At 43.7% G+C, this 22,326-nt stretch overlaps 1 protein-coding gene across 1 annotated transcript in view; it reads right to left on the bottom strand.

The window, feature by feature from the left end:
- Nucleotides 1-1,601: 1,601 nt before the first annotated feature.
- Nucleotides 1,602-22,326, bottom strand: part of LOC128783014 (ubiquitin-associated protein 1-like) — a 56,323-nt gene continuing 35,598 nt past the window's right edge. The window contains exons 3-7 of the mRNA XM_053933588.1: nucleotides 15,350-16,276; nucleotides 6,671-6,706; nucleotides 6,056-6,253; nucleotides 4,510-4,611; nucleotides 1,602-2,071 (exon numbers count right to left, since the gene is read on the bottom strand). Of these exons, the coding sequence (XP_053789563.1) occupies nucleotides 1,931-2,071; nucleotides 4,510-4,611; nucleotides 6,056-6,253; nucleotides 6,671-6,706; nucleotides 15,350-16,276 (1,404 nt within the window). The 3' untranslated portion in view covers nucleotides 1,602-1,930. The remainder of the gene's footprint in view (nucleotides 2,072-4,509; nucleotides 4,612-6,055; nucleotides 6,254-6,670; nucleotides 6,707-15,349; nucleotides 16,277-22,326) is intronic.

Raw genomic sequence — 22,326 nt, 5'->3', positions numbered from 1 at the left:
CAACACGCATTAACACAACTGAAGAGATGATTTTATTCAGAAGTTTGGTCTAAATAGTTGTTTCTTTGCTGGCAAGACTTCTTGCCTTTTCAAGATTGTCTAGTACCAGACAGATTTGTTTGGATATTAACTGTGAGAAAACTGAAACAAGTAACACAACTGAATGCTCTCAGCAGTGACAGTAAAGCAGTTCAAGTTTTGTTTTCCAGCTTTTCTGATTAATCAGGAACCCCATTTCTTCACTTCCAACTGTCACATTTCTCACCTGGGAAGGAAAGCTGGACAACTGCTTTACCTGTACCCACAGAGGCAGCAGCTGCTGATCCACCAGCTGCTAAATGTCCTTCTTAGATAAGTCTTAATTTCAGTCCCCCTAATAGAAGCTGGTGAAGCTCAATACTATGGGATATGTGCAAGGCAGTTTGTCCTGGTCCTATTCATCATTCATATCTCCACACTTCCTAGATGTGGAGGTACATATTTTCTCAGTATCATTTTGTTTTAAGGAAAGGTAATTAATGTAGTTGAGAACCTCACAGACAACTCCAGGAGTTAACACTGGACCCAAATTACATGTTTTGGTCATATAAAGTTAACAACATAATAGAGACACATGTCATCTCCTTCAGGGTCCTGATGAGCTAAAACCTCCTACTGAAAAACTTAAACTGAGGAAATGAGCCAAATCATTTTTCCCTGTCTAAGTTCTCAATGCTCCCAGCTCCATGCCGTAACACTAGTTTGGATCCCTAGGTGTGGCTTTTGCACCACTGCAGCCGTCTGCCTGAAGACCTCTGGTTGTTCTGCCCAACACACAGTGTGCACGTGTGCCTATAGGAGCAGGCAGAATCCAGCAAGTTGTTCATTTGTTGAAGCCAAAGAGCATGAGAGATGAGAACCATGACACTGGGAGTTATATTGAGGATTTTGTTCGTTTTTCTTTGGCAGAATCAAAATATTTAGTGAATTACTTTAAAGATTCCTCAAGACTGTTGATATTTTAAGTACTTAGAACTTCAACTATCAAAACCAACCCAAAAGCTGATTTCTAGTACTAGATGCTATTATGCAATTCTATAGCAGTGTGAGAAATGGAACTAATACAGTGAGTATATCTCTTTTAAAGTGCTTGAAAAGGAACCTCCTGCATCACACTGAGTATCATTTAAAACAAAAATAGAACTGATTTCCTAGCAGACCATTGTCTTCAATATCCTACAAACCTGGGGGGTTAAGAATACTAATCTCCAGCTCTCTGCCTTCAGGTTCAAAAAACAACATAAGTTGCAGGTCCAGATAGAATTCACAACTTACCTGTTTCAAGGGAATTTACAGATCACTCAGCATTGAACGCTCATGTCTGGCAGAAGTGTTGGATGCATGGGTAAAAAAACCCAAGAGGAATAGGCTCTCTCTTTATGCATAGCAACAGTTTCTGAAACAGTGTTTTACTAAGTTGCAGACTAATTTTCCCCCCAAAAAATAAAACTCCATTGCACTAAAGGTCAAATTTAACCAGTTAATCTGGACTATGATACAATCAAGTAATTCAGTACAAGCAGACACCATGAAAGCAGCTTCAAAGAACCAAAGCATCCTAATTTCAGAGCTAACAATGTTCTGTTCAACTCCAGTGCAAAGGTGAGTGGGAGAAACCACCCCATCTCTACCTATGTACAATTCCAGTAGAGACTGGACAGTGTAAACTCTCTGTGGCCAAACTGGAAACAAGGAAACTTAGGAAAGGACACTTTAAAATTTAATTTAAAAAAGAAAGTTGAGTCTCAGTGGAAAGAGAAATGCTGGAGTGATGCACATGGATGGGCTTGCTCAGACATTCTCCCTTATATGCAAAAAAGCCAAACTCCTTGCTGAGATTAGGTCACCCTGGTCTTGCTCTGTTGCATGATGAGAATCCAGGACTGTGTTTTCAGCTGGCTCCTGCACGGGCCATCAAATCTTCCAAAGCCTTCTGTTGGTCATTGTTATGTAGTAATAAGACCTCCTTAATGTCTTTTAGTTCAAAGCCCATTTCTTTAAATTGACTCATTAGTTGGAGAAGCTCTGTCATCTGAAAGACACAGATAGTCCATTATTTGCAAGAGAAAAGAGCATCGGTGCTCAGTGGAGGTTTAGCACACAGCCAGTCTTCAGTGACTGGGCACCCCATAGAGTGGATTTCTACACCCCAAGTACAGCCCATTCCAATGGTTGGAGAAAGTCTGCTCACACCACAGTTGGCAGAGCTCTGGGTGCAGTAGCCCACAGAGCCTCACCTTCAGTCCCCTGGGTTTGCAGGCCTGCATTTCCAAAATCCTCTTCATCAAAGGGCACCAAAACTCGGTCTGCAGGGGTGTCTCTCCCAGTAGGAAATTTATCAGCCTGGCTTAACAGACTGATTAATGTCACCTTGATCTCCCACATCTACTAACTACTGTTGCATCTGAATTTTTTTAAAGTTACATTGACTTTGGGAACAGCACAGTAGCCCTTGTTATCAAATGGCTATTCAGATCTAGGACAAACTTGTGGGATTAGCACAAATCCTATTGGACACACTGTTTACAATACTACCAACATAAACAACAAATCCTCCCCGAATTTTAAAAAAAATAAAGTAACAAGAAGTGAATGACTGATCAGACTTTTATGAATCCTCTGCAATTTACAGGACCTCTGCTCCGCTTTGGGGGAAGGGATGCCAAATGATGACAAAATCAAACCAAAATCAAATTGGTTGAGATGGACAATCAGGAGATTAGCCGTTTCCAGTTTTGGGGTTAAGCCAGTAGCAAATTCATTTACTGAACTACATCACTGCTCCCATCTTCACACTGTCGTTCTTCTGTTTGCAAGCTCATCACAAAGTCCAAGAAAGGCAAGAAGGCATATATATGACGTCAGTAGTGGCTGACATCATCTACCTGGACTTGTGCAAAGCATTTGACACTGTCCCACATGACATCCTTGTCTCTAAACTGGAGAGATATGGATTTAAAGGGTGCACCACACAGTGCATAAGGAATTGGCTGGACGGTCACACTCAAAGAGTTGCAGTCAAGGGCTCAATGTCCAAGTGGAGACCAGTGATGAGTGGTGTTCTTCAGGGGTTGGTATTGGGACCGGTGCTGTTTAACATCTTTGTTGGTGGCATGGACAGGGATTGAGCACACCCTCAGTAGATGAGACCAAGCTGTGTGGTGCAGTTGACACACTGGAGGGAAGGGATGCCATCCAGAGGGACCTTGACAGGTGGGCCCATACAAACCTCATGAAGTTCAACAAGTCTAAGTGCAAGGTCCTGAACCTGGGTCAGGGCAAACACTGGGATCAATCCAGGCTGGGGGATAAATATATTGAGAGCAGCTCTGCTGAGAAGGACTTGGGGGTGCTAGTATATGAGAGGCTGGACATAACCCAGCAATGTGCACTTGCACCTCAGAAAGCCAAGTGTATCCTGGGTTGCATCAAAAGCAGTGTGAGCAGCAGGTCAAGGGAGGTGATTGTCCCCCTCTGCTCTGGTGAGACTCCATCTGGAGTACTGCATCCAGATCTAGGGTCCCAAGCACAAGAAAGATGTGGACCTGTTGGAATGAGTCCAGAGGAGGCCATGAAAATAATCAGAGGGGTGGAGCATCTCTCCTATGAAGACAGGCTGAGAGAGTTGAGATTGCTCAGCCTTGAAAAGACAAGGCTCTGGGGAGATTTTGTCGCAGCCTTCAAGTACCTAAAGGGGCTACAAGAGAGCTGGAAAAGGATTATTTACAAGGGCATGGAGTGATAGGACAAGGGGGGATGGCTTTCAGCTGAAAGAGGGTAGGTTTGTGCTAGATATTAGGAAGAAATGTTTTACTGTGAAGGTGGTCAGACACTGTAACAGGTTGCCAAGAAAAGTTGGGGCTTTGAGCACCTTCCAGGTGTCCCTACCTATGGGGGAAGGGGGAGTGGTTTGAACTAGATGATCTTTATGGTCCCTTCCAACCCAAACCATTCTATTATTCTGCATCTGGGGGGTTGGGTTGCACCTCTAAAGATTTCATAAAATAACTGGGCACACAACAGACAACCAAACTTTAAAAGATCCTGCTGTCTTCTGAGCTGGCTACTTGCTCCTGTCTCTGCACTTTTGGTGCTTGTAAAACAGCCAAACAATTAAAAAAATTCACAGGCAGGGGAGGCTGGCAGGTTTTGAAAGATAATTTGCTGCTTCTGAAATTAACTGTTTCTGTACCAAGCACCTCACCCACAAGAGAAATCTGGGTTCAAAATATTGCAACCAGAATAAGCAGGGTCTTGAAAAAATCCTGTCTCCATAAAAATGCACGCAAGTGAGAATGATAAAGGAACATGGTATAATTCTAATGCTTTAACACATAGTCATTTTATCACAACAGGAATGCCCTTCAGCAGTCAGTTTTGGAAACAAGGTGGCATTACCACAAAAGCCAGAATTACATCAGCCAGAGGAACTGCACATTCTGTCTATTCCTGCACGCATTGTGTCCTCACCTTCTCCTCTGAACACTGGTACATTTCCAAAGCTGCTTCAACAAGAAGTGGATCAAAGCCCTTCTCACAAAGCTGTCCATGTACAAACAGGTAATCCAAAACCTGTGGGGAATGAAGAAAAGAAACTAAGCTTGCAGAGCAGCATCTGCAGCACATGGCTGAATACCGTCTTTGTACATGCAGAGGGGCTCAGCATGACTTTACCCCAGGCTTCACCAGGGACTCAGATAAAATTCTTCCTAGTAGATCTGAGACAGTCTTTATGCAAGAACTTGTTCAGAGAAAGCAGATGAGCCCTTTTGTCCTCCTGTGTTCTCCCACCAGCTCTGAACATCATTTGCTCTAGTCAGAACAGTCTCACAAGCCAATTTTTAGAAGTTTAACTGTGCTTTTTATACTACAAGTTTTTTAAGATGAAACTGTAGATTCAACAGTCAAGATGTCTCAGCTTTTAGCTTCCTCTCAGCCAGTCACAAGAGCTAATGCAATCTGAAAGCATTCAGCCTTTAAAGATCAACTCAGCATACTAGTGAGTGAGCTGCAAATCCCAGCTCACATGCACAGAAACCACTGCCAAATTTCTTATCTGTCCTCAATTTTGAGAGGTGGGGGAAATGTCTGATAGGTAATGCTAGGTCCACAAAAGAACACAGCTTGCAAATACAGCAGGATTTAAAACCACCATCCTAAGAGGCATTTTATTCATTTGATACTACAGTTCACTCCAGCACACAGCTTAAATCACTCTCAATATGTAGGTAGTGGGCAAGCAGATCAGTTCCGAGAGGAGTCACTGGGACGCTCCTCCCCCCCAGGCAACAGGCACAGTCCTGCCAGGCAATGCTTTGCACACAGTTCACCAAGGGTTTCCCACACAGAAAGTTTGGCCACACTCTTCCTGCTTTAAAATGTTTGAAGAGGATCCAAGACACAGAGCCACACTTCACTCTGCAGCATTTAATGTTCAATGACCTGGTTTTAGCAAGTGCTTGAGGCAACACATGAGGCAGGAAGCAACACAGCACACAAAAGAAAGTTGGTCAGTGGTGTCTTGCAAGAGGCTTTCAGGGATGTTGTAAGCCTGCAGGGGCAAAATCTCTCTACAAGTAGAGACATCAGCATTGCAACCCATGCTCAGAACAAGGGAAGTTGGCTGGTTTTTTGTCACATGGCACTAAGCATGTCATAGAGCCATGCTAAGCTTACTTTGTATGGTTTTGTGGCTTCTGGGAAGGCCCAGTACCTCTCCCAGCTTGACATGGAGCTAAGGGCCCATCCCAAGCTCAATGCAGCTCCTACCCAGCACCCACAGGTGTGGCTGACTCAGTTTCTCATCAGAAACAAGTGTGGACACTCTTTTCTTTGGTTTTGGGAGCCTTTATTACCAGCTGACAACTTCTCTAGTGGTTAACATCACAGCAGTTACAGGCTGCAACCCCTTGCTAGAATAAATATATTCCCCCTATACATTTTGCAAACCTAGGTTTGTTTCTCAGCAGAATCAGTATCCAATCAAGGGTTTCTTCCCCACTGCACAAGCTCTTACCTGGTCTATGTTCTGCCCCTTCTTCTTCATGGCTTTCAGGACGTCCTCAGGCGCATATCCCATGTTGACAACTGCCTCTATGCACTGCCTCTCACTAGCAGAGAGGGCCTGCTGTAGTTCAGAAGTGGGGTCACCTGACTGCTTTGTGCAGCTGATATTATTGGGCACTTTAGACACTGGGAAATTTTGGTGTGTTACCTAAAGGGGAAAATCCAGAGGCTGAGGTGATGATCATTTGCATCCCCTCATCCTGTTTCTGGCTAGTGCAGAACCAGGATACCCCATATAATTAATCCAAGAGGCTTTCTAGACTGCCCTTGGGAAGTTACTCACTGTTCGGATGAATCCAAGCAGTGCACAGTCTGATTCCCACCATACTTTTTTAACCGTCAAAACAGCAACCAACAACTCAGAATCTTTCCAATATATCCTCTCCCACCAGTGGATGAAAACCTTTCAGTGCCCAACTATATGATATAGTCAAACCCTGTACCTCAGCAGAAGCATGCAGATTGCTTCCTTTACCCTCAGTTTACTCATCACCTATGGAATACTACTTCTGGAGATTTTCAGAAACATGATCCAATGCAAGCACACAGGTATTTGGGAACTTACCGTAAGTATTTTTGTTTCCTTGTAGTCTAGGTGCACCTGTTGGACAACACACAAATAAGATGACTATAAACATTATGCACCAGTGAACAGAATTTACTACAGCTGGGGAGGAAGGGTTTTATGGGAGAGATCTGGGAAGAAGTCTACTATACTAGGGAGACTTGTGGTCTGATCAGGTTTCCACATGTGAGATGCAGACATTACACAGTTATGTGAAGTTATAGAATAGACACCATAAGGATAATTTCTTCTTTCAGCACTCTATAAAAACAGATTATATGGCAAGAAGGATGTGTCCTCTCTCATAATAGTTGTAAGCTTTTTTATTCTGTCACTGTGACTTCTGTGTGTTCACAAAGCTCAGTGTAACATGCTGGCTGAATGATAGTGATAATTTAAAAATCATTGCCTAGAGATTTCCCTTAATTTTTTTTTTTTTTTTTTGACCATGAGGAGTAAGAGAAACACATACCTCTTTTCTACTCTCAAAGCACTTCATTTCATACACCTGTGATGGATGCACTCAACCCCCTTAACTAAACCTGCAGTAGTTTGATACAGGCTCCAAAGGAGGTAAAGGTCTGAGCTGTAGTTCTATGAAAAACAAAGGAGCAGAGAGCACTGATGCATATGAGCTTGGAATATGATTGTGCAATTAACACATGAATTGTGTGTGATTTTTCCAAGATGCATTTATCAAGGACCAAAGAAAGTTGTGGGTTTAAGGAGTTTCATGCGTACTTTCCCCATCATATGCAATTTGACAACAAGCCAACCCACTTTATCCCATAAATATGACAAAGTGAGCCACCTTTGAGCTCTCCCTGCTAGGCAGCGTGGCTGCAGGGCAGTCGTCTCCTCTTGAGCTGGGACACCTCTCAAGGTTGCTCCTGGAGGCAAAGACACTTTTTATCAACAACAGATCTTTGGATGAGTCCAATTTGAGTTCTCTCTAAATTGCAACTGGACTGCACACCAGTAACTCTCCCCTTGAGCTGGGATGTCTCTCAGTTTTTGAGATTCTTTACCTGAGGTGGAGATACCCTTTATTTCACAACAGATCCTTGGTAAGTGACTGATAGTATGCTGAATTAATACTAATGAAATCTATGTAGCTAATTCCATTAGACATAAACCATTTTCCAAACCTGATACTAAAATTGGACCTAGTTGCACCTAAGCTCTGTCAGGAGTTTAGAAACCAAGGGGGTCCACTATGAACCTTGTGACTCAACAGGAGGGTCTCTCTTACCCTTTTGCATCTTCGGTCTCTGTGTAAATGATTCTAAATCAATTCTAACTTGATTTTCTTTTGTATGTTTCATCCATGTAGTAAGTAATAGAGTGAACCTTGCCATCAAACTTTGTTAAATCACACTTTTATAAATTCATATTAAAACCACTTTTGCTAATACTTTTGATGGTGATTCTTTAAGTGACCTAAATCACTTATCCATACCACCACCATATATGAGCAAAATGGCACACTGGCTAAAAAGAGCATGCAATTTTTCTACCAGTGCCCAAAACTTGGTCCCATTCTCAGTACACCAACAAGGCTGGATAATGTTCCTTGCTGTACACCTGCTCCATTTCTGCAGAACCAGGCTGCCAGAGGGCAGAACCAACCCTCCACTTTATATTACTTTACCCAAGACAACAGCAGTGCAAAGTCAGAACTCTGCCCTTTTCAATTTATCAATTTCAAAGTCTTCCTGCATTTTAAATCAAATTTTAAAAGACTGCAAGAAATTACTTTGGACCAAGGGCCTATGTTTATTGCCTTTCTTTAATATCTTTTTAAGCCAACATAGATTGCTTGAAAGCTTGTCTACATCTTTCAGAAAAGCCTTCTTTGGGCCCAAACTGAAAAAATCAAACAAACAAACAAAAAACCCAAACAAACAAAAAACCACAACAACAACAACAAAAAAAAACCTATTCATAGAAAAACAATTTTGAGACTATATGTTAGGATTTTGGTAAATTCCATCTATTGGGGGATGGAAGAAAAGTGGGGGGGGGGGGGGGGGAAGACCTTGTTCTGAATTTCTACCCATTTTTATCTCCAGGGTAATAATTTCTCTTCTAGGACACAAAGCCCAAGAAATCACATTTGGTCTGATGGACTGGTTTGTGCAAGAACCTCTCCTCATGGTAGTAGAGAGGTTCAAAGCTCTTCACACACCCCCTTCCTCCAGACACTTTTGCCAAAGCAAAAAGCACTGGAATATGGGATACACTGAAGTGTGGCTCTAGAGTAGCCCTGAAATCAGCTGGTTATCAAACTGAAGGATGATGCTTTGTTATCAATGCTGCATCCAGGAAAACCAAGACTGCTTCTTAGACTAGACATTCAAGAGTCCAGGACCAACTCCTCTTTCTCAACGTATTTGAGCTTAACAACCTGTCTTTGAAGTCAGTGATTTCCAGTGGAGGAGGGAAACAGCTAAAGGAATTTCGGGGGACAAAGCTAGGACTGGTCATTCAGCAGTCATGCCCCCTTACATCTCAAACTTGCATTTCAGTGCCTTTCAAAAAGCAAACATACATTGCTTTCACTATGTACTTGTACACTGTGCCTACTTTTAGGGGCTTTATAGGCCAGGAGCCCTGTCTGCGGCTGGTGTGCCTGCATATATCATGCTACTGCAGCAATATATATTCTGAATGGTCTACCAGGAGCGCTCCATTCTCCAGCAACCAGATTTCTTTAAATGCATCATACTAATCAGGTCTCTGATCAGCTTTGTTTAATTCCAACCTGCTGACTTCACTAATCATTTCTCCCCTCTGCCATTGCTGCAAAAAGCAAACTAGTGAGCTTCAAAAAAAAAAAAAAAAACCAAACAAAACCAAACAACCAAGACAAAAAAAAAAAAAAAAAAAAAAACACCATAAGCACAGTGAGGAGAGGGGACTACCCATAACAGAATCAATGCAGTCTCAGAGAAATCACAAGTTTATTTCCATCCAAAGAAACCTAGATTAAATTCACTGGTAAAGCATAAACTCCAGTGGAAACTCCAAATCCAAAGTTACAATGTCTAGTCTTCTGAGAAAAAAAATTCTATATAAAAACCACTGTGAAATACACTGGGACATATAATTGTTCTGAGGCTTTCTAAAAAGGACAGGCTTATTCTTGTGTAACCTTGAAGGGAGACATGCCCCTTCTGCTCCCAGTCACAGAGATGACTGTGACTTCCTTCTATCATTTTCACATTCTGAGGACTTCTGTTACATTTACTTCAATTACAATTTCAAAATTTTGTTGCATTTACAAATCATGTCCAAGGAAGAACTGGACATGGCACTCAGTGCTCTGGTCTAGTTGACAAGGTGGTGATTGGTGAAAGGTTGGACTCAATGATCTTAAAGGTCTTTTCCAACCTAAATGATTCTGTGATTCAATTTCTTGCAACTCAGCTGTCCTTTTCCAGACACTGGGACCATATTGTGGAAATATGAAACAAGTACATTCTGAAGTCTAGTTCTGTTGGCATACCTATTTCTTGGTTTGCTACTTTCAAAGTAGAAACAGTTTCAAATGAAGATCTTTATTACTTCTCCTAATAAGACTATTTTTGTTTGTTTATCAGTTTGTATCTTTCCTTACAGCATTCTTGAGAATATACCTTCACTCTTACTCTTTAATAAGTTCTAATCCAGCATAGCGATTTGAATAGTCAAGAGTGAAAATATGGTCATCTAGTCGTAAGTGATTTTCATATTAACCCCTAGAGACGTGTCATACTTCAAGTTTTTACCTCTGAGCTACATACGATGATAGTCACCTCTCAAACCTGTGATCTGTAACAGTGAGCAGTTGCTCAGCATGCTGCTGTTTCTGCCAAAGTTTACTGTATTAAATTTGTTCTAGTGATCAATAAACAGCTGTTCTCCTGTGCTGAAAAATACACTAGTTGTCAGAATACTGTAATTCACAATCAATAATGCATTTACTTAAGTCTGAAAAGAGATGAGAGGAGAGCAGAAGTGTCACTTGTTTCAGAGAACATAGTGTCACAAAACCCTGTAGTATGTCAGTAAGGCACAGAACCACTGAAACATCATTTATATTGGACAGAAGCAACCAGATTATTTTAGAGCCAGCTAGAGGATTTGACCATACAGCTTTCACTAGGCTTCATGAGTACTGGTGTTCAGATCTTAGGTTCTTTGGGGGAAAAAAATAACAAGCTTACTGATGTGCTGGTTTTGGCTGGAGTTCTTAGCTTTCTTCACAGTACCTAGTATAAGGTTGTGTGCTGGAAAGACTGTTGATAACATAGAGGGAGTTTTTATTATTATTGTTGAGCAGGGTTTGGACAGTGTCAAGGCCTTTTCTGCTTCTTGTACTACCCTGCCAGTGAGGAGGATGGGGATGGACAAGAAGTTGTGAAGAAGCACAGCTAGGACATCTGACCACAACCAACAAAAGGGATATTCCATACCCTATGACATCATGCTCAGTATATAAAGACAGGAGAAGAAGGAGAAAAGGGGGAGACATTTGGAGTGATGGCATTTATATTCCCAAGTAATTGTTATGTGGCATTTCACAGCTGTAAAATAGCTGAACACCTGCCTGCCCATGGGAAGTAGTGAATTAATTCCTTGTGTTGCTTGGCTTGTGCACACAGCTTTTGCTTTCCCTAGTAAACTGTCTATCTCAACTCACAAGTTTTCTAGCTTTTACCCTTCCAATTCTCCCCACAATCCTGCTGGCAGGGGAATGAGCAAACGGCTGTGTGGGGCTTGGTTACTGGTTGGGGTTAAACCACAGCAGTCCTTTTTGGCACTCAACATGGGGATCAAAGGGTTCAAGATAACAGATTTGATTGGAATGTGCTAGGACAAATTTATAGCTGTTAGTGCTGTTTATTAATTGCCAGGCTCCTGTGCTTGCCATGGGCTTGCTTACCTGACTATATTAGAGTCTAGTGCTCACTAGTGGCTGGTTTTTGATTCCACTGCTTGCTGTAGTGCTGTGTGGCTCATCACCTCACTGTATTGTGCCTGGGAATGTTTAGATAACAGTAATGGTGATGTGCCAGAGCACTGCTGCTGTAATGGACAAGCTAGAACTCCAGTGTGAACTCGAGTTGAAGGGACTGTGACCTATGGATGAGTCCACACAGGAACAGAGGTCCACCTGCAGCCTGTGGAGGAGCCTCACACAGGAGTATGTGGATACCCAAAGGAGACTGTGATCCCGTGAGAAGCCAGCACTGGAGCAGGCTCCTGGCAGAACCTGTGGGGAGAAGAGCCCATACTGGAGCAGGTTTGCTGGCAGGATTTGTGAGCCCATGAGGGACCCACACTGGAGCAGTTTGTGAAGAACTGCAGCTCATGGGAAGGACGCATATTGGAGAAGTTTGTGGAGGACTGTCTCCCATGGGAGGGACCCCATGCTGGAGCAGGGGAAACAAGGATTCCTTGCAGTCCATGGTGAAGACCATGGTGAGGAAGCTGTCCCCCTGCAGCCATGGAGGACTATGATGGGGACTAATAATGGTGGACTCTAGCAGGAAACCCCTTGTTGCAGCCAGGCTGGAAACAAGGGGAGTTCATTGCAATGTTAAACGCTATAACCTGGCCCAAAAGGACCAGGGGTGGAGATATACCTTTAAATTTTTGCTAGACATTATTTGAGTTGTATGTTACAGGAATTGCTATAACGGTGTCATGGTTTAAGCCCAGCTGGAAATTAAACACCATGCAGCCACTCGCCCGAGCCCCCTCTCTCCCATTCGGCCCCAGTGGAATGGGGAAAAGAATCAAAGTAAAACTTGTAAGTTGAGAAAAGAACAGTTTAATTATTGAAAATAAAGCAAAATACAGCAACAATGGCAAATGATGATAATGATGATAAAAAGGGAAAAAACAAGTGATGCAAAATGCAATTACTTAACACCTGCTGACCGATGCCAGACACCCCCCCCCCCGCTTCCTTCCTGAACCCAGATTGGCCGCCTTTCTGGGTAACACCCCACAGTTTATATACTGATCATGACATTCTAAGGTTTGGAATATCCCTTTGGTCAGTTTGAGTTACCTGTCCCAGCTATGCTCCCTCCCAGTTTCTTTTGCAAATCTCCTTACTGGCAGAGCATGAGACAAGGAAAAAAGAAGTCCTTGACTAAGGATAAACATGACTTAGCAATAAACTAAAACACTGCTGTGTTATGAACACCAATCTCATTCTGAATCCAAAACACAGCACTGTAACAGCTACTGAGAAGAAATTAACTCTACTCCAGCTGAAACCAGGACAAACAGGAACCACATGAACCAATGGAGGAGAGAAGCCTTAAAAGCAGCAGTGTACTGACCTGCAGACTAAGGGAATGATATCTCTGTATTATATCAAAGAATGGGAAGGAGTGGGATGGTTAATGAGCTTGTATTGGATAGTGTAGGACCCTGCACATTATGTAAATACTGTGGAATTGTCTTAGGACAGAAATATAAGATGTGGCTGGGGGTGTGTATTCTATTGCCATCTGTTAGAGGTGGGGCAGTTATCTTCTGTTAATTGGACCACCTGTTAAAACCAGGTGGGGCAGTTTTCTTTATCTCTTCCACAACCAATCCTTCCTCCAGAAAATATCTTCTCTTAATGGGCCATTGAGTCTCACTGCATGACTGATAAAATTACATCATCCCATTATAAGATGCTCTGTCCAGGTGGAGCCAAGCATTGCTACCTGGATATAATCTGAGATTTGGAGCACCACAGGTAGCCTTTTCCCACTGGAATCCCAGAGGAAGACGAGGCCCATCTGCACCACCACTGGATCTCCAGAGGAAAACTACACCCTTCTACAAGATCGTGGCTTCAACAGAACCACATCTGTCATTCCAGGAGGACTGCAGCCACCATTTAACTGGACTGCTACCGACACCCTGACCAACAGGGTGTCAGGTCATAATCTGACTCTGTCAGTGTTGTTTTGTATTACTGCATTTTTATTTTATTTTTATTTTCTTCCCTAATAAAGAACTGTTATTCCTACTCCCATATCTGCCTAAGATTGTTGCATCCTGGGTTTTGGGTTCAGATTTGGGGTTCTGGTCTTTGTTAGCTTACCGGTTCCATGTATCCTCGTGCATCCCCCGTGTTATCCCCTCCCACAGAAGTTAGCCCCAGGCTGCCGGCCATTGGGTCTTCTCCCCTGCCACTCCTGTGACCACTCCCCCACCCGGTCCCCGGCAGTTCCATGCTCGTCACCTCATTCTCGCGGTCCCACTGGCCCTGAACCCCCGTGTCCGCCCCCGTCGTGTCCCCATTGGCCGTTGTGGCAACGTCACCGCCACGGCGTCTGTGTTCATTGGGTGGAGAGTTCCCGTCCTCCCCTGTCCCACCCCTATATCCCTCCGCGGCACCCCAGCCTCGGGGCCAGATTTGCCCAAGCGAGGCTGGGAGCGGCCGCAGCTTCTCCATTGTGGCTCCTGCGACCAATAAAGCGTCCAGCCGCGACGCGGACGGATTTGGACAATTCCCTGCCTCTTCGTTTCCTTCCCTCGTGCCGACGACAAAGCGCGGCCAGCCCACCCCGGGGCACAGCCGCAGAAGCGCCCGGAAGTAGCGGCGGCATCGACCCTGATGAGGAGCCAAAGCGCCAAGCCGCGTTCTCGGGAGCCGGTCAGGGCGGGATAAGTGACGCGCCGCCGGATAAGATCCCCTTAATTTCAAAATTATAATAATTCAGAGGGAGGGGGTTTACATTCTCTATTTCAAGGGAGTCTCCTGCCTTCCTGAACAGACACCCGTCTTTTCAAACCAAAACAGGAATAGGGGGTGGAATGGGCTGGTTTTGACTGGGATAGAGTTAAACTCAAATTTCTGCTCTTATTCCTAGACAATAACTTGCGTGAAGTTAAGTGTCCCCAAAATAATTTTGGAACTTGCTACAAGTTTGAAGAAATGAAACATCAAATTCCTGTCTCAGAGCTGTACAGCAATCAACTGTAACATTAGTGATCCAAGATAATCCTCCGGACTGCTTTTAGTATTCAGAAAGCAATCCTTGTCCCCTCCTTTACAAGGAAAATGGTAGATTTAAAAAAGTATCTCACAAAGAAAATAAATAAATTAAACCTTAAAAAAAAAGACCATTCTTTCACTCCAGGTTAACTGCAAGCACTTTTTCTCCCAAGTGACAAAGCACATGTGTTTTTTAATTTGTGATTGCTTCTATTCCTTGAAAAGCTGTCATTTCCATTATTTCCAGGAAATATATAAGCAAAGCGAGGAACAAATCTAGAAGAGATTTAATTCAAAACCTAAGAGCAGTTCAGAATCTTATATATCTCAGTTGGATAAGACAAAACACAAGACTGTACAAAGATCTCATATGCTTAGTTCAATGGTGTGCAACTATGAACAAGTACCAAAAAGCTGAAAGCAAAATCACCAGAACTGGTCTAAAAATATCAGATTTAGGGGAACGTGTGAAGTAATAATCTGAGGTTCAGAACTGCCAGCATGAAGACCTATTTAATTGATCAATTTGCAACATAAATTCAGAGGAACTACCACACATGATCTACACATCTCTCCCATTAAATGAACCTAAAACCACAGGACATTTTAGAAGCAACATCTGTCTCTGCACCTTCACAGCTCCACATCTCCCCAGCAACCCCAACTCTAATCCACTGTGTGTTTACCATAATTGCTGTGCTTTGAGATGATTCTTCTGTACAAACTGTTGATGCAGCCAGGGAAGGCAGTTTGGATGAAGAGGATAATGTTGATGTCTCCATGCCACTGTCCTCATTTAGAGCAGAAAGACCCACCATATGGTGTCCATTCAGTTCACTGGTTTTACTCTGAGCACAGGTCTGCAAAGAGCTGAGCAAAGTGTCGTTGCGGAGACAGGTAGTGCTGTGGAAAGTGCTCATAAGCTTTGATGATTTTTGATCACTCTCATCGGAGTCAAGTTTAGGAAAGGACAGGGTTTTGATGTTGCTCACTGAAGTGATAGGGGACAGGGACATCTTGGAAGACAAGGACATCTTTTCACAGTTTCCCAACTGTGGTAAAGTGATAAAGCCATTTGGTTTGTGAAGGGGTTTGAAGTCCAATGTAGCCCTTTCTATGGATGTCAGAAATTTCTCATCTTGCAACACGGACTCAGACTCTACTTTGGGCAAAGTATTATCTAATAGCTGGGCAACAATTGGCCTAGTAGTACCAACATGAATTTCAAGGATACTTTTTAATTCTTCCTTATCATTGATAGTTTTTAATTCCAGTTTGTCAAAAGGGTCTTCTTCGCATTCAAAATCAGCTGGGTTGAAGTCTGCTTTTGGATGAGGTGGACTGATAACCTTTTGCTTCACAGCACTGCTGTTGGCTGGTGTGGGAGTAAGAATATTATTGTGCTGCAGGCTAGCAAGGATGGGGTTAATAGGAGGAGGCATGACTTTAGGGCAAGGTCCCTCTGAGAACCCCATTTTGGTGATGTCCTCTGAATCTGCTTTTGATTTTGCTAGTGCTTCTTCTCCCTTTTGTTCAGCTTCTCTCTGGGCAGCTTCAATTTTTTTGATATCTTCAGCCCATTCAATTGTTTTCTTTTCTAGTGAGAAGTCATACTGGCCAGGGGTGGAGGGGAAAGGAAAGAAGAAAAAAGATAAATTATATCAGGATCATAGCCACTACTTCTAACAGCAACATAAGTAACAGAATAAGAGCTACATGAATTACCATGGACAGGCATAAATTTTTCCCAGCACCTCTTATTTACCAGCATATCTTGTCTGTAGGTTTACAGACTGACAAAACTAAAAGACCTCAGAAATAGTTAATTTTGTCTCTAGCACTAAAACCTGTCTATAGTCTAGATTAAAGTATCATATTTTGCCTCCTTCCTACACTTAGTTTTGCTATAGAGCTACTGATCATCTGTTGGAGGTTAGAATTTTTTTGGTTTTTTTTTCCTTTCTCTCAGGGAATTTTCTCCCATCTGTTGCCTAAGAGAAAATAATGACTGGTACTTAAGAGAGACAAAATAAATGGCCAAGGTGGGGGCAAGGGGTGCAGCTGGCTGCAGCCTCTTAGATGAGGGGCTTTCTTTTGGAAAGGCAGAGATACCAGGAGATTTTGGCTGGGGGGTGAGGGGCTGGGCTCAGCTCTTCTCTCTCTCTTGCTCTTGGGATTGGAGGGGAATGGTCAAGTTGCTCCTACCGCAGGAAGAATTAGCTGCCACCAGAGTCCAGCTAATCACTGCTTTGTCTTTACCGTGTGTGAGTCTCTGCTCGTAAGACCATGTGGTGAATTGGGACCTTAGTAATGCCCGATCTGACTGGAAAGGACCCTCACCATATATTCAGGTGCCTCAGGGGAAAACCTGGGATCCCGATCCCCTCCCCCTTCCCAAAGGATATGTTACCCAGCTGCGTGTGGCAGCTGCTATGGACAAGCCTGGCTGCAGCTGCCAAGCCCTGCAGCTTTTATGCCATTGCCAAGCCCCACTGCTTTCTGCCTCTGCCTCGGACTTTTCCACTACACTCTAACCCAGCACCCCGTGTCCATCCGACCACCACATCTCCTGTTAAGGCTGTGGAGTTTTCTATTACATTTTGCTTGCCACCCTGGGGTATGCCTGCCTCTGCCATTCCAGCCGCTCCTCCGAGGTTCCTGCTACAGCTCCTTTCTCTATCTGGAGGGGCACCGGGCCCGTCGTGAGTTTGTAAAGGAAGCCCCTTTTCTAGCTCTCCCGCCTCCACGTCCGCCATTGCCCACATGGAGAGAGGCGGCTGAGCTCATGCCACAGCAAACCCTGGAGCTGTGGGGGAATCATCCCACCTGACCTGCCCAGCTGGGAGCCACCAGAGCCCCTTCTGGCTATGACCGTAACTGCACTGAAGGGGAACTGCCTGCAGCCAAGATAAGGCTGTTACTGCAGTTGTTTTTATTTGTTGTTGCTGATATTGTGGTTGTTTGTTTGCCTTATTATACAGATATATAGAGAGTCCAGGAAGTTTTTAGAGTGTGTGGAGGATAACTTTTTGCCACAGCTGGTGAGTGAGCCTGTCAGAACCCAAGGTGTCCCTCAGACACTCTTGGATGTTCCGGGTCCAGGTCAGAAGCCTCTGAGACCCTGGCAAGCAGTCGGAAACCCCTGTGATTTTGAATTTGACCCATGGAGCAATTTACCAACTTTGCAGGAAGAACAAGAAATCACAGAAGTTTAGATATTATAATAGAAGTAGTCACAAAGTGAAAGGTAGGATTTTTGAGTGCTGTACAGGGGGGTTTTAGGCCTTGTACAGAGGGGTCTGAGTTTTGTACATGGGGGTTAGAAGTTCTAAGATGGAGGGATTTGGGCGTGCCCTGTCCTCCTTCTTTCTCCTTCCTATCCTCCATGTTCTTGGTGATGTTGGCACTCACAGATTGGTTTAGAGTAGAAAGTCACTGTTCAATACAGGTGATAGGCATTGGGGAAAAACTATAAACATTTAATACATAATGTGTGATATAAAAGATGGCACCAGCCCCTTGGGCGAGGGAGACGGAGAGAGACGCAGAGGGAGAAGGAGTCAGAGAGAATGCCAGGGAGTCTGTGTGCCTTGAGATAAAATGCAATAAACTGCCTTGAGACCAGACGACTGAAGACTACTGAGTCTTTCTTTGAAGGCACGGGTTGGAGGAGAGACTTTACCACCACCCGGGGTCACCCCAATCTGGGGGTGATTCCGACATGAGCCCACCAGGGGAGGGACTATGCTAGACCTGTTGTTTGCAAATAGAGATGGACTGGTGGGAGATGTGGTGGTTGGAGGCCGCTTGGGGCATAGTGATCATGCAATTATAGAGTTCTGGATATTTGGTGAAATCAGGAGGAACATTAATAAGACTTTTACATTAGACTTCCGAAGGGCAGACTTTGGCCTGTTTAGGAGACTTATTCAGAGAGTTCCTTGGGAAGTAGTCCTTAAAAACAAAGGAGTCCAGGAAAGGTGGGCATGCTTCAAAACAGAGATGTTGAGGGCATAGGAACAGACTGTCCCTGTGTGCCGAAAGATGAGTCGACAAGGCAAACATCCAGCCTGGATGGGCAACGAGGTTTCAAAGGAACTAAGGAGTAAAAAGAGGATGTATCATCTTTGGAAAGAGGGTCAGGTGTCTCAGGAAGTATTTAAGGGGGTTGCTAGGGCATGTAGGAAAAAAATTAGGGAGGCCAAAGCTCAGTTTGAACTTAATTTGGCAATTTTTGTGAAGGACAATAAAAAATATTTTTACAAATATATTAATGGTAAAAGGAAGGGTAAGACCAACCTTTGTTTTCTACTGGATGCAGGAGGGAACTTAGTAACTGCAGATGAGGAAAAGGATGGAGTGCTTAACTCCTTCTTTGCCTCAGTCTTTAGTGGGAAGACAGCTTGTCCTCAGGACAACTGTCCTCCTGGGTTGGTAGATAGTGTCAGGGAGCAGAATGGTTCCCCTGTTATCCAGGAGGAGGCAGTAAGAGAACTGCTGAGCCACTTGGATGTTCATAAATCTATGGGACCAGATGGGATCCATCCTAGGGTGATGAGGGAGCTGGCAGATGAGCTTGCAAAGCTGCTCTCCATCATTTACCAACAGTCCTGGCTCATTGGTGAGGTTCCAGATGACTGGAAGCTGGCCAATGTGACGCTCATTCACAAAAAGGGTGGGAAGGAGGATCCCATAATTATAGGCCAGTTAGCCTGACCTCAGTACCCGGTAAGGTACAGTTTGTATTGAGTGTCATCACACATCACTTACAGGATGGCCAGGGTATCAGACCCATCCAGCATGGGTTTAGGAGGGGTAGGTCGTGTTTGACCAACCTGGTCTCCTTTTATGACCAGGTGACCTACCTGGTGGATGCGGGAAAGGCTATGTATGTTATCTATTTGGACTTCAGCAAGACCTTTGACTCCTTCTCCCACAGCATATTCCTGGAAAAGCTGGCAGCCCACAGCTTGGACAGGAGCACTGTTTGCTGGGTTAAGAACTGGCTGGATGGCCAGGCCCAGAGAGTGGTGGTGAACGGTGCTGCATCTATTTGGTGGCCAGTCACTAGTGGTGTCCCTCAGGGATCTGTGCTGGGGCCAGTTCTGTTCAATATTTTTATTGACAACATGGATGATGGTATTGAGTCATTCATTAGTAAATTTGCAGACAGCACTAAGCTGGAAGCATGTGTCAATCTGTTGGAAGGTAGAAGGGCTCTGCAGAGAGACCTGGAATGGTTGGATGAATGAGTGGAATCCAATAAGATGACGTTTAATAAGTCCAAGTGCCGAGTCCTGCATTTTGGCCACAATAACCCCCTGCAATGTTATAGGCTGGGGACGGTGTGGCTGGACAGTGCCCAGGTGGAAAGGGACCTGGGGGTACTGGTTGACAGCCGGCTGAACATGAGCCAACAGTGTACCCTGGTGGCCAAGAAGGCTAACGGCATCCTGGTCTGTATCAGGAATAGTGTGGCCAGCAGGAGCAGGGAGGTCATTCTTCCCCTGTACTTGACACTGGTGAGGCCGCACCTTGAGTACTGTGTCCAGTTCTGGGCCCCCCACTTTAGGAAGGTGTTGAGATGCTTGAGCGCATGCAGAGGAGGGCAATGAGGCTGGTGAGGGGCTTGGAACACAAGCCCTATGAGGAACGACTGAAGGAGCTGGGGTTGTTTAGCCTGGAGAAAAGGAGACTCAGAGGTGACCTTATCACTCTCTACAACTTCCTGAAAGGTGGTTGTAGTCAGGTGAGGGTTGGTCTCTTTCTCCAGGCAGCAACTGACAGAATGAGAGGACACAGTCTTAAGCTGTGCCAAGGGAAATTTAGGTTGGATATTAGGAATAAGTTTTTTACAGAAAGGGTGATAAAGTACTGGAATGGTATGCCTGGGGATGTGGTGGAGTCACCATCCCTGGAAGTGTTTTAAAAAAGACTGTGGCACTCGGTGCCATGGTTTAGTTGAGGTGTTAGGGCTGGGTTGGACTTGATGATCTTGAAGGTCTCTTCCAACCTAGTGATTCTGTGTGTGATTCTGTGTATGACATGCTAGTAAAAAACTGTATTCCTTTTCCCATCTCTTTGTCTGAAAGTCCCATAATTTCAAAGTTATAATAATTTGGAGGGGAGGGTAGGATGACACATTTTCCAATCCAAGGGAGGCTCCCGCCTTCCTTGGCAGACACCTGTCCTTTAAACCAGGACATCATCCCAAGATCAGTTTCACAGCTTTCCCACCCTCTGCCCCCAAGACAACAGATGTAGCAAGCCTACTAGATAGCCATACCCAGATTTAGCATCACTGAACTACCTCCTGTCTACAAGTTCCACAAGTCATTCAAGAGTACAGCAGAGTATTTTTTTTCATCCAAAGACCAATGCAGTATTACTCAGTTCCCCGTAATATATTTCCAAGGGACTTGATATTATAGTTTTATAACCACTAGTTTAAGAGGCATTGGTATTAGTTCAGTGCCAGTGGCTCACCAGCAAAGGGCATATACTGGCTACACCAATGATGACAACTACCTGCAGTAGCAAATTTTGATGCAGTTACTGCCATGACAAGATCTCACAAGCTTTTCTCATTTAACATCATCTCCTTCAGGGCCAGGTTAGCACAGGAAGGCATTTATAAGCTACTCACTATCAGTTTACTGGTTATAGTAGTGGCCTGGTTGAAAGGACAACATTCTGAACAGACTAAATTTACCTAAAGCTTTAATATCTTAGTAAGAATGAACAACCTCAAATGGTCTTTAAATAACCAAAAGAATGTTCAGAAAACACAGCCTACAAGTTAAGTCCAGGATATAACCTGTGACTCACAAGAAGTTATAAGATACCCTTGACAGGATAATGGCACATAACTGGAGTGCTCTTGGCATGGGACTGCTAGGTCATATAAATTCCTGTCTCTAAAGAGCAGCAAACCAACAAGGCTTGCTCGGCTTCTACTAAGCTTTTCTAGGACTTGCTATGTGTTGCACCACATCCTATCCTATAGCAAGCTCCAGTGAGATCCTGGAGACCTGTTGTCTTAACTGCATAACAGTTTTCCATTCCCTTAGCTCTAAGACTCCAAGAGACGTGATACACAATTTATCAGCAAGGCAACTTTGAAAAACAAATCACTGGCAGAAGTACTGAGCACTAATCATTATACATTCTTTGATATCTGAGAAGAGCTATCAGGGTTGTTTGTTTTTTTTTTTTTTTTTGTGTGTGTGTGTGGGGGTGTGTGTGTGTATGTATGACTATATACATGGACAAAAACTGACCACATTTTTTTTTTTATATTAAAAAGGGGGTATTTATATAAAAATATATAGCTTTGGGCAATTTTGCTTCCTTGCAGTTTTATTTTTTTAATAGCTCTCACTACAGCTGTAAAAAAAGTCAAATTGCACTGCAATATGCATATTCTACATAGTTGCATCCTATTATGCAGGGTACATCAATCCAATTGGACATATTATACTTGAACCTCAGCATGGCAGGAAAATGGAAACATAGCACAATGAAGCCAGCAATATGACATTAGTTACCTTTAGCTCTTCCACACCACTTTAACTGGGTGGAAATATGTGTGAAAAATGCATATTATATAATTGGCTTTTCACAAATGTTAAAATGAATACTATATGTGTTATGCTGGAAAGTT

This window comes from Vidua chalybeata (assembly GCF_026979565.1).
Source record: "Vidua chalybeata isolate OUT-0048 chromosome W unlocalized genomic scaffold, bVidCha1 merged haplotype SUPER_W_unloc_7, whole genome shotgun sequence".
NCBI lineage: Eukaryota > Metazoa > Chordata > Aves > Passeriformes > Viduidae > Vidua > Vidua chalybeata.
The sequence above is the reverse complement of the archived record's forward strand: the minus strand, read 5'-3'. Positions and strand labels throughout refer to the sequence as shown.